General features: G+C 36.0%; 1 protein-coding gene across 4 annotated transcripts in view; it reads left to right on the plus strand.

The window, feature by feature from the left end:
- The window catches only part of IL1RAP (interleukin 1 receptor accessory protein), a 143482-nt gene extending 131982 nt beyond the window's left edge, over positions 1-11500 (plus strand). For 3 of the 4 annotated variants that reach the window (XM_045192044.2, XM_053918213.1, XM_045192043.2), the window contains 3 exons: positions 4228-4377; positions 5548-5691; positions 8212-11500. In XM_045192044.2, the coding sequence (XP_045047979.2) occupies positions 4228-4377; positions 5548-5691; positions 8212-8579 (662 nt within the window). In that variant the 3' untranslated portion in view covers positions 8580-11500. Of the gene's footprint in view, positions 1-4227; positions 4378-5547; positions 5692-8211 lie in introns of those variants that run through there. The other variant, XR_011650862.1, reaches the window with a different exon arrangement.
- Positions 11501-13294: the final 1794 nt, after the last annotated feature.

A 13294-nucleotide genomic window follows, 5' to 3' on the forward strand; every position in this document is an offset into this window, starting at 1 on the left:
TCCGAGTTTCTGTGCCACTGTCCCAAAAGCGCCTTCAGGCAATTTGCCAGGGTGATTAAGGGGCGTACCTTTTTTGTGCCCCTTCTCTTGCAGATCACACTCCTGCACTACCAGTTATTTTAGATGAAATGGAAAAAAGGCTGCTCCAGTATCAATCACTTCTCTAAGGAAAGAAGCTGAGGTCCAAGATGGGCAAGTTTTAACACACTGTGATAGCAAACAAATCAGGTCTGCAGGCCAATGGGGTCATAGGTTTTTAGGTTACTATCATTTAAATAAAGCATTTTCTTTGTAATTCAGGAAAATAGTCATCACCACAGTTCTAAATATTATTGAGAAATCCCAGCAATTTAGCAAAGAATATGGAGGGAATGCTTGGAAGTCCAAGCAGCTGTCATTTTGGTGGGGAGACTCACCGGGAGAGCAAGGCTCCGACTATAGTAATGAAGATGATAAGAATAACTGAGATTTCCAAGAAAACTCATAACTAGAAACCGGAAAAAAGCCTGGAGCTACGGTATTGGACCGCATTCACTAAGGGTGGTTAGCTAAAAAGTTGGACTTTGCAGCTGGTTATTACTGTAGAAATGCAAAAGGGATAGCAGGAATTGGGATTCAGGGAGTAACAGCAGAGCAAATGGTTAAATTTGGCTACATCCTGAAACAGATTATCAGTGAAGTCAAAGCGAGAAGCAGTTTAGGAGTCCAATCTGATCAAAATGCATTGCTTCTTCCTGATTGGAAACCTTTTTGTCTGGACTTGCATCAGAGTAAAATCTTTATGCTAAAATATTGGACATTCTAGCTGGGGCAGACAGAAAATGTGGGCTGAGGGTCACCCTATCCCTGCAAGCCATCAAATTTAATATGAAATCTTTTTTAGAACATGTTCTTTGTGTGATTTAACTCACCTAGCAATTTGGGCTTGCAGGTTATATGTCTTAAGAGTTCAGTTAGTTAAATAGCATTAGGAACTTCCTGATATCATCAAGATGGCCCCACAAAATATAGTCTGTAAATATGACACATGTCATTGTTTTGACAGAAAATAAAATTAAAAAGCCCCAATAGAAATAAAATAGGCAGTAGTAAAATGAACATGGCAGAGGGAAATTTATGAGGGTAATTGATCTCTTGATCATGAAGCAAGATATCTATTGACAGTTTTAAAAATCCATTTCAGATAATTGCATCCACTGACCTCTTTTTTCCCTCCCTATTATAACATGTCTACCCAGAGGGAGCCAAAATAACTGAGCAAATAATGAAGATGACAGTGGGAACTACCCCAGTGTGCTGTTAACATAACGTGTACTCAGAAATACCAAGGACACAGCAATTTTCACGCCAGCGACCCAAATTGAACATAGTAAATTCTCAGCAACTACACTGATATAGTGTCTGGCAATTTATAACGGAGTTTTCTTATTTTAAAGCACCGTTATTCATGGAGCGAGTACAAAAGTACTTGATAATAATTCTGCACTGCTAAATCCCAGGCTATATCTTCAGCAGGATTAGTATCCTGAGTTTAGGAAAATGAACTCAGAATTATGATTTGCCTTTTAATTAGAGACCTTCAGGCTGAGCTCTGGGCTACTTAACATTTTCCCCTCTGGATAGATACCTATTTTAAAAGGGCATTTTTTGCTAGTATATGACTACTATTTAAACATGGTAATGTTGGGCAAAGATCTCTGGATTGGGAGTCAGGGGGTCTCAATAATTTTAGCCGTGAACAAAATTCTACTATTCCTTGTCTCAGCAAAGACCACTGACAATGTTCAGGTGCTCAAAGATGCCTGATCTCATCACCTACTTCATATACCTCTCGTGCCCAACCCCACCACTCAGCCACTTCTATCCATTACCCTGTGATAGAAGTGGCTTATTTACTTCATAGCACTGATCCCTATCTAAAATGGACTGTCCTATATATGTATTTGTTTTCTACATTAGAACATTAGCCCTAAAAGGGCAGAGACCCTTTCTTTCTTATCTATGATTGTAACCCAATAGCTTCTAGCAAATAGTAAATGTGAAAAAGTGATTGTCAAAATGATACATAATTTAAGCCACCCATGCTTTTGATCTAGTAGATACTCTGTTCCTTCTTCAGACTCCTAGGTTTCATTATCACAAGCTAATAAAGCAGCCAGGTGAAGTTGCTGGTACCTATGGTACCTAATATAGTATTAGATTTTAAAAAAATATCCAAGAAGTGGCCCTAGCTGGGTAGATCAATTGGATGGAGCATCATCATGATACACAAGGTTGTGGGTTCAATCCCCAGTGAGGGCACATACAAAAATCAACCAATGAATGCATAAATGGGTGTAACAACAAAATGATGTTTCTCTCCCTCTCTAAAATTCAATAAATTAAAAAAATATATCCAGAATTATACAGAGTTATATCTAGAAATAGTCATTCAGATCCTAGGTGTTCTAGGAATAAGATGTATGAAGAAGACATAGATTTTACCTAGAAGACTGTAAACATGAAACTTAGTGGGAACTGAGAGAGAGTGGAAAAGCAAACATGTACACAAACTATGATAAAATAAAATTTGGCAATACCTGGATATTCCAAGTCAGTCTTTGGAAAGTGTATCCTAGAATATGGACCTAAGAGATAACTTTCAGAGCCACACACACTGAGCATTTGGTGATGTCCTCTGTTCCTGCCCAATGAAGATAAAATTTTTGAGAAAGGGAATATAAAGGAAAGGAAATTAAATTTCTTCCATGAAGAGGACAAAAGGACATTGGAGAAGAGGACAAAATTAAGACTAATGGAATACCTAGGAATAAACCCAACCAAGGATGTAAAAGACCTGTTCTCATAAAATTTTAAGACACTGAAGAAATTGAAGAAGATACAAAAAATGTGAAGCACATACCATGTTCATGGATAGGAAGAATTAACATCATTAAAAGGTCCATACTACCCAAAGCAATCTACAGATTCAACACGATTACTATCAAGATTCCAAAGATGTATTTCACAGAATTATAGCAAATATTTCAAAAATGTATATGGAACCACAAAAGGCCCCACATAGCAACATGAATCCTGAGAAAGAAAACCAAGTTTGGAGGAATCACACTACCTACTATGAAAGTATACAATAAGGCCACAGTAACCAAAACAGCATGGTACTGGCATAAAAACAGACACATAGATCAATGGGACAGAATAGAGAGTCCACAAATAAATCCATACCTTTATAGTCAATTAATATTCTACAGAGGAAGCAAGCACATACAATGGGCTTAAGATAGTTTATTCAATCAATGGTGTTGGGAAAGTTAGACAGATACATGCAGAAAAATGAAACTAGACTATCTCCTTACATCACACATATGAATAAATTCAGAATGGATTAAAAACCTAAGTATTAGATGCAAAACCTTAAATATTATAGAAGAAAACATAGGTAGCAAAATCTCAGGCATCACTTGTAGAAATTTTTCATTGCATATATCTCCCCAGGCAAAGGAAACAAGAAAAAATAAACAAATGGGACTACATCAAACTAAACAGGTTTTGCACAGCAAAGGAAAACATCAACAAAATAAAAAGACAACCCACAGAATGGGAGAACAAAAGATACATCAGATAAGGGGTTAATATCCAAAATTTATAAAGAACTTATAAAACTCAATACCATGGGGAGGAGGAATGAAAGTGGAATGTGGGAGATGGGTGGGCAGAGGAGAGTAATGGGGGGAAAATGGGGACAACTGTAACTGAACAACAATAAAAAAAATAAAAATAAATAAAAAGATTTTGCTCCATTTAACTGCTCCAACAATTAAAACTCTACCAAAATCATGGGCTCGTTTAGGTAGTAGTAAGTATTCTATCCCAGGAGAAGAACAGAGGATGGAATATTTTCAAAAATATTTTTGAGGAAAGTCAGGAATCAGATTGTAAATTGAATTAGATAACTTTCTAAGTCCTTTAATTTGTATATCATCAAAGTGTATTGAAATCATTTAATAATTAAAAATGCCTTCTGTGTCAGTTACTGGAAACCAAAAGATAAATACTACACATCTAGTATTAGAACAAAGTGCCTAACTCCTACCATATCATCTCTGCTTGTTCACACATATAAAACAGGTCATGACTCAGCTGCTTGCTCTGTCCAGTTATTTGCAGGATGATGGGCCGTTCTGGTCACCACGTGGAAATCAATTGTTTCTTTGTGGTTTACTCCAGTGGTAGCTCCAAGATACACAGTGGAGCTGGCGTGTGGCTTTGGGGTCACAGTCCTGCTGGTGGTGGTTCTCATTGTCGTTTACCATGTTTACTGGCTGGAGATGGTCCTGTTTTACCGAGCACATTTTGGAACAGACGAAACCATTTTAGGTGAGTAATAGATGTTTGATGTAAATCTCTACTGTGATCTTTAGAAGGCATGTTGGCTCAACAAAGTCCAGATTTACTGGGAGATGTAATCGGATTAGCTTTTGTTTTAGCCCTTACTATTGACAATATTTCTAACACCTACTATTTTTTTTCAATAAGGGATTTAATCTAGATTGGCATTGTCCAAAAAGAAAGTGAAATTTTTTATAATATATTTAACTTAATATATTAAATATGAATAGTTTAGCTTGTAATTAATATTAATAAAGATATTTTAATCTTATTTTTGGTATTAAAACTTTTCAGAATTCAGTATGTATTCTACTTATAGCATATGTCAGTTCAAACTAGCTGCATTTCAAGTGCTAAGAAGCCACTCTTTGTACTCAGAATGACCCATCTCCCGGAAGCATTAGAATCACATAGGAATTTATTAAAAGCAGAATCTTCAGACAAACCCTTATTTTGAATTAGAATCTGTATTTAAACAATGTTTCTAAGTTGTTCATGTGTTCATTAAAGTCTAAGAAGCTTGGTTCTAGCGTGTCATTTCCTGGTGACAAGAATAGAACATTTAAAGGTATAGATTCTTAGACCTCTCGCATAAAGATTCCCATTCAATAGGTTTGTGGAAAAGACACAGAGCACCCATGTTTTTAATGAGAAGTGATTTCAATAATTAGGCAACTTTGGGAAAGGTTGGTTTATTGACTATAAATATATATTTTAATTATAGTTATTTTCAGGCATAAATTAGAACATTTCTAAAAGTTTTGTTCAATTTATAATTGTAATATATTAGTGAGTAACATAATAAGACGGTAGAAATATTCTGCATGGTATTAATTACCAGCACCTATTATTGACTGTTCGCTGCCTGACTCTGTTAATCCATAGTTTAATGAGCCAAACCTCACTTCTTCTCCACCATAGAAACTGAACTCAGTGAGATGGGAGTAGAAGACACATCCGATATAAATGGCAATTATACCTTAGAACAGTCATTTTGCCTGAAGACCTGTCACAAGCGGGAAATCACATTGAAATCTGTCAGTTAATTATTAATGTAAAAAATGAGAATTTTTTTCCAAAAGTTTGATTTAGGAAAAATATGTAATACTATTGAGAAACTTACCTAACTTTTATCAACTCTGTGTTCCTTTTTTCTAGATGGGAAGGAATATGATATTTACGTATCCTATGCAAGGAATGCTGAAGAAGAAGAATTTGTATTACTGACCCTCCGTGGAGTTTTGGAGAATGAATTTGGGTACAAGCTGTGTATCTTTGACCGAGACAGCCTGCCTGGGGGAAGTAGGTATTTCAGATGAGTACAAGTGATGCCAGCTTGAATGGCAGGAGGGATCACTAGCTGAAAACCATGGCACAGCTCTATGTTGGCATCTTTGGACATTTACTGTCCAATTATTTGATATAATAGATGAGACTCTCTGAAAATAAAACTACAGTGTAAGATGTAGACTATTCAAATACAGTTCATAGTATAAATATTTTCCCTCGTAAGCTTTAAAAATTCAATTTCAGAGAAATTTGGATGCACGGTGGATTAGAGCTCTATAAAATGCCATAGCTTTAAACATCCTTTTTATTCATATTTAGATTTTTCGAGGGTTTAGCTCATTTACATTAATTTGCCAAAAGTTTTTTCTACATAGACTGAGTTTAAACAAAACATTTTTACAAAGACTAAGGTTTGCTCAATTTTACTAAAAATGAATTGCAGAAGAGAGTAGATGGAATTTTTCTTTATATTACTACTAATAATTAGAATATTTCCCATTTGCTAATTTCCTTTTTCTCATTTCTGTTTTCTAGCAAATTAACACCACTCAATTTCTCCTTTCTCTTGGGTTAGTTTCTTCCTTTCTATCAGGTTACACATTTGAGATATAGTTTAAAATTTTACAAAGTCTAACGCATTCTATTGAATAGTAGGTTGAAAAGACAGAAGATAGAATTACTGAATGTTTTAACATAAAAATGCATACCTAATTTTCAGGTCCATACTGTAACATCCAAAGTAATGGCCCATCTGGACCTGTGTTATGAATATATAAAAGCGTTCCTAAACCCACTGTTAATCTTCAGACTCTCCAAATGCATGTGCTGTCTCCAGCCTTCAGCACAACAAACTAATTTTCCTCCGTTAAAATAGTGTTTACATGAATCACTAATCACTTCACATGTTTTTTAAAACTATTACGTAGATGATTGCAAATAGCCTCAATTTAATTCTGATCTAACGTAGACTTAATTGTTTGTTCCTCTGTTGAATTAGCTCCCCAGTCATCACCCAAAAGCCCGTCTTGCTTGTGTTCTGCAGTGGGTGTCTCCTTCAGTGTGATTTTGTCAGGAAATGATGGCTTGGTTATAGAGTTAAGGGATACATTCCACTCATGTTAGGACTTAAAATCCTAAATAATTTATGCATGCATTTGTTCATGTATGCAACTATTCATAAATATTTATCTATTGTGTGAAAATTATATAAAGATTTACAGCATAACAATGATGTAAGACCCTCCAACAGGGGTTGATAGTTCTTTAAAGAATTCAAGTTCCACATAATTACTCTTGCATCCTGCTTTGATGTTTGATCCTCGTTGTCTTTGAGTTCTCCCTGCTGCTCTTCCTGGGTCCTCTCTGCCTCTGGGTCTCTTTCCATGCTTACACACAGTCAGCTTCCAACAGCACTGCTCAGAATAGATGATTACTTATTTCTGGATTCTCTTCCAGGCTGCACATGCTATTTTAACTGCAGGTTTCCCCCCACTGCCTCTGTAACTGTGAAGATTAAGGAACAAAACGATGGCTTAGGAAAGTATGATAAGTCATGAAACAGCTTTCCACACCACTAGTGTATTTCCTGGATTTGGCTCCTATCTGAACCCCAGATAAAGGATTAAACAGTCTCCGATAAGCAAACTGGAGATGGATTATTCCCAAGAGTTTTCTGACAGGAACTAACCAAAGCCCTTGACAACAGAATAAAAAATTAAGGTGCATTTCCATTTTCTTGATTCTTCTCTTCTGACCTGAAGAAAGCATTTGCCTGGTGGTGAATGCAGGCAGGTCAGCCAGAAGCTGCTGAAACACGGGGCTTCATCACAATGATCAGAGCTTAAGGAGAAAGATCCAGGGATTAATTTAGCTTCCTGAGAAGAGATCAGAATAGAAAGCTGAGCTGAGAATATGATGCGAGCCAAAATGCCATTTAGTTGGCTAGATGGTTTTTAAGTTCCCATTTCGATGGCATTCTAGTCAGGAGATGTCTGGCAACAGAGAGGGACTTGCAAAAAATGAAGAGTCTTGCTCTTGCTGTTCTGTGTTTGTGAAAAATATATCCCTATGATTTTCACTCTATAATGTATATGTTAATGAATGCTCACTGGCCCTAGAGAGTTGATGCATGGACATCTTTGGGGAGAAAGGGCTGAGGAGCTGCGTTAAATGGGACACACCATGCCACACGGTTTTGAAGAAATTTATTTCAATACAACCCTTTTATTCCTGAACATACCAAATAATGCTTTTGAAGACCAATGTTACAGAAGCACATTTTGCCTTCAGCCCTGTGTGGAATTATTTTGGTGTTAGAATATGTGCATGTAGTTACTATTCTTCCTGAGAGTGGCTTTAGTGAACTGAGTGAAAGGATCTAAGGATTAAGTTGTTCAAAGTGTTCTTGGTCAAAACTTTCACCTCAACTCTTACTTAGGCTGGTATCCTAAGTTCCCCACACTTGCTCCTCAAACCCCATGCTTTTGGGGAGTTCTTGGCCAACACTAATCCCCCTGGTGTTTTCTTTCCCAGTTGTCACAGATGAGACCTTGAGCTTCATTCAGAAAAGCAGACGTCTCCTGGTTGTCCTAAGCCCCAACTACGTGCTCCAGGGAACCCAAGCCCTCCTGGAGCTCAAGGCTGGCCTAGAAAACATGGCCTCTCGGGGAAACATCAACGTCATTTTAGTGCAGTACAAAGCTGTGAAGGAGACGAAGGTGAAAGAGCTGAAGAGGGCTAAGGCGGTGCTCACGGTCATTAAATGGAAAGGGGAGAAATCCAAGTATCCACAGGGCAGGTTCTGGAAGCAGCTGCAGGTGGCCATGCCCGTGAAGAAAAGTTCCAGGTGGTCTAGGAGTGGCGAGCAGGGTCTCTCCTATTCATCCCTGAAAAATGTATGAAAGGGACGATGAAAGGCATAACATATCCAAGGGTACTCCGGAAGAAAGAGTTCCTCCTTCTTTATGCCCAATTTATTATTTCTTGGACAGAAAACAATTCTGTGGAAGCCTTCCCCTAGGGATAACTTCAGGGTGACTGTGTGACTAGCTGTTCTGTTTCCTCAGGCAAAACAAATTTTTAGAATGATTGTGTCACCAGTCTGTCACCAGTCTCTGGTGTCACTATGTTCTTTGCAGGCAAAGACTTGGTTGATACAAATTTTTTCTTCTGCATCTTCTGTCCCTCTTATTACTTGTCTCTATTACCTCTCTCTCTCCCTCTCTCTCTCTCTCTCTCTCTCTCTCTCTCTCTCTCTCTCTCTCTCTCTCTCTCTCTCTCTCTCTCTCTCTCTCTCTCTCTTTCTCTCTCTCTCTTCCCCCAACCCCCTCTCATTTTAACATTATGGGGCAGCCTTTGGCCCTGGACTGAAAGATCCCTTAAAGATAAGCCATCTATAAACATCTATAAACAGTGTCATGAGTTTCCAAGTATAGTTTTCTTTTTCTTTTATTATTACTCATCCATTAAAAAGATAAGCAGGGTCTAAATTTACTTTACCTGAGGATAATGAGCTCTTCTGCTCATTCTGCTGTCCCACACACCATCACAGCTGGACTAACACCCACTTTGACGATACACAGCAGTATTACTGGAACTGTTCTCCTATATTTGACTATAGGACTTGCCTGCATTTTCTCCTATACCCCTGTGCCTTTTATCTCAGGTAATTGATGTCATATTTGTCAACTTGAAAAATATAATGTTTTTATTATAGTAAACTTCTGAGTATCTCTAGGTTGACCCATACTTATTATTCCATCTTCCCTGTCCACTGTAACTTTCTTGTATCAGTCACTCAAAGTTTACAGGTGGCTGTACACCTGGCTCATACTGGTAGAAAACTTCTCTAATGGTGTTAATAGAGTGAAATAATGCTTTTAGGGCATTTTCTGGCTTATGAGAAAAGAGCAGAACAGGGTGTTTGGCCATTTGTCTTTTAATTTCAGCCTTACTAATGTGAATATTAGGAAAGTGATTTCTCCTCATTTGTTTCTGTCCTCCCCATTGTAAAGTGTTGAAGTCAGACTCAGTGACCTTAAGAGTGGCTTTTAGCATTAATATTCTAAGAGAATTAACTGGACCTCTAGTATTTTACCTATTTTATTCACTGCTATAGTTAATACACTTACTCCAAACAGGTCAGCTGAAAAATCGTCCATGTAACTTGTTTTAGTTTGTTTTTAGTAAAATGTAACTGTTTTTAGGACTTGGAAAAGTAAAAATTAAGTCCACAGTTTACAGAGTGATAAATATCTGTCATATACATGTGTGTAGGTATGTGTATAAAAATTACATATATGTTATCTATATTACATATAGATATATGTGAATTATATATGTATGTATATACACTTAATTATATTTATGTGTGTATATCTACATACACACACACACATATATGCATATGACTTTAACTAGTCAGTAGCACAGTATTACAAGCCATTGGAACTCTTGTCCAGTCTTTGCATTATGTTTTTACTGTAGTGCTTTTGCATCAGTGTTTTCTACACATTAATATTATTTGTGAATTCACAGATCACAGAGCAGTAGCTGTTGTTAGTTCACACCTTCCCTAAATTAGTATAAATGACTCACTGCTGCTACAGTTGATCTGGGGTTGTTGTGCATAGAGTTTCCATGGTCACTGCTAAGCAGTAGCCATCACCTGGTGTTAGTTGATCGTTTACTATGTTCTGGACACACACACTTCAAAGCTAAGCTATGTGAATCCCAGTGCTCCTCGTACTGGAGAAATCTCTATTTGGACTGTTGAGTTATACATGAGCCTGCGTATCCATGAAACACCATAACCGGTAATTTAAGGAAACCTTTATCCTGTAGTATATTGTTAAGCAATTCTAAAACTCTCTCTTACATTTAAAAGTCCTTTAGCTGTATTAAAGTATATAATACATCATTTCTTTATAGAGGATCATTGATCATTTTAAGCTGAATATAAGCATGAATTCTTGACTATAAAACTGTCCTAGAAGTCATTCTTGGGTCTAACATTTTTAGCCTCATTGATGCTTTTTCTTGTAACAAACCACAATCACTCCTAACTATCCTTCTTTCACAAGAACAGAGGAAACCTGACTCCAGATAATATTTGTATATCAAATTCTTGCATCAGCTTTAGATAATTGGGGGGGCATTCCCATCACCAAGGGTCCATTCTTTTTGCACTTTTGGATTCCATATTTATCCCAAATGCTTCTGGGTGTCCCTAGAAACGTCTTGACATCTTTTTTTCCTATTTATATCCTTGTCTTTGGTACTGAACTTTTCCAAATGCTGACATCTAAAGCATCTCAAATGTACATGGTATGTCTCATTTTAAGAGAAATTTTTCAAGATATTTTGTTTGTTTTATGTCCCAGAAGATGCTTAATTCAGAGTATTTGAGGGAGGTGGAAAAACATAATTTAGAGAGCAGAAAAGAATTGCTCTCTCATGTTAAAAAAGAAATCTCTAAAGTTAAAAAAAAAATTTAATGTTTGAGATATGTGATATAAAGACCTTCTTCAACCAAGTTAACAGAGAACTATGATATATAGAGTATCTAATTACACAATTATTGTGTATACAAAATTTATTTAATTTCTTCTGTATTGTAACTTAGATGATTCCCTAGGATTTGAATAAAGATCATTCCTTTGAATTGGGGAACAAAAGCATCACTCCACTGTTAATCGTCCATTTTCTTTCCATAGGTTTTAATATTTTAAGGTTATCTTTTTTATTTTCTTCATAAACTTTTGTATTTTCCATTTTTCATTTGATTTGTAAATTTATTTTTAAAATAAACCATTTATTTTCAGCTTTGAATTTTATTTTGTGCATGTGTTTTATGTCTTTATTTTCATGTTTGGACATAAGAAATGAGAATAAAAAGAAAGATACATATGAAAATGTTATGTTACACTAGTTAAGTTTTTCTTTCTGAGAGAAATATGGGAAAAATGGGAACTTCATCTCAAGAATATATCCTTTACATGTGAGTAAAATACTTCAGTAAAATGAATAGTTCTAATATACCAGGTGTGTGTGTGTGTGTGTGTGTGTGTGTGTGTGTTTGTCTAGATAGCCAGAGAGACAGAAAGAGGCAGACAGGGGGTGGGAGGGACAGAGAGAGAAATTCTTTTGAAAAAAAGACACAGTCTATTCCTTTTTGTTCAACCTAGGACTTGGGTAGCTTACAGGAATCTCTTACCTTATATAGGCTTTAATGCAACTCTAAGGCAGTTGCTTTGGAATGAGATCAATTAATTAATAGCCTGCTTTTAGTTAATAGATGATAATTTGCATAAATTAATCAAAAATGCATTCCTATCACAAATTTAAAATAAATCAGATAAATACTTGGAAATGCATTTTCTTTTGCATTTTAACAGTAAGTTTATAGTAACAGGGAAGGCTTCTTCCATAACTTTTTTCTATTCACTTATTTTAAGAATATTTATTGAGTTTCTATAACTGGTTGCATTAGTAAAATTTTTCCTACTGATTTTTCTTTCTTTCTTTCTTTTTTTTTTTTAATTTGCAAGGCCGTCTCCAAAGAGTATGCTTAGGATCAATGGATAGGGATTATATGGAAACAGATTTCTACTCAATTAGGAAATAACTTTAAAGCAGAGTTGAAAAGTAATGTGTTTCACTGTCTTTGAAGGTAGTAGGCCCTGATTACTAGCGTTGTACAGGTAGAAATTAGATGAACCTTATTAAGATTTTGTACATGGGCTTTTCACATTGGATAAGTGGTGGTAAGTCTGAAATACCTTCCAACTCTGGACATACTAAATCACCTTCTAGAACATAGTGGTGACTATTTAGTTTTAATAACAACAGTTTCAATATCAGTAGTTTGGTCATCCCTGTTACCTGGCCATTACTGACCTTGTTACAATTCTCAAGATACTATCTTTAGTCATTCACTGATGTCACTAGGTCTTTGATGCCAGTAAAGTCACAGTATGACAGATGAGACATATTCAACAACTAGTCTGTTTTCTCTGAAGTATTTTTAACAATGGACTTGGAGATTAAGTGTTTCAGTAATATTTTGTATCTGCATGTATTTTAAACTGAATGGAGAGAATTTTTAAAACTTATGACTCTCACAAATGCACATGTTAAGGTGATTCTCTAAAGTTGCCGTCAAAAATTGATTCAGATTCAATCAACATTAGTCCATACTTTATTTTAATATTGTGTTTGCTATACATTTACATTTAGATATCTCTAATCTGTTTAAAACCCTTCCAAATTTTCTCTCATGTATTTTGTAGAGGGATACATTCAGACTTAAATATATGAAGAGAAAAAACAGAGACAAATGGAGAAACCAATCTTTGAATTCAGATCTCTCTTCCATATTAGGGGTCCACCCTTTATTTTTACTACACTTCAAGTTTTAAGAGAGACAGAGAGAGAGAGAGAGACAGAGGGAGAGAAGCTTGCTGCTCTTTCATACACCAATGACCCAGCTAAAGGACAAAATTGCCACCCTAGTTTAATTGTAGGGGGATTTCAGAGAGGCTATGACTTTTAAAGGCAGGAGTATTTTGCCTTGAAGAGCTCAAAACCAGAAAATGTGAGTTGAAAACCAATTTAG

The sequence above is a fragment of the Desmodus rotundus genome, chromosome 2 (genome assembly GCF_022682495.2).
Source record: "Desmodus rotundus isolate HL8 chromosome 2, HLdesRot8A.1, whole genome shotgun sequence".
In the NCBI taxonomy this organism is placed as follows: Eukaryota; Metazoa; Chordata; class Mammalia; order Chiroptera; family Phyllostomidae; genus Desmodus; species Desmodus rotundus.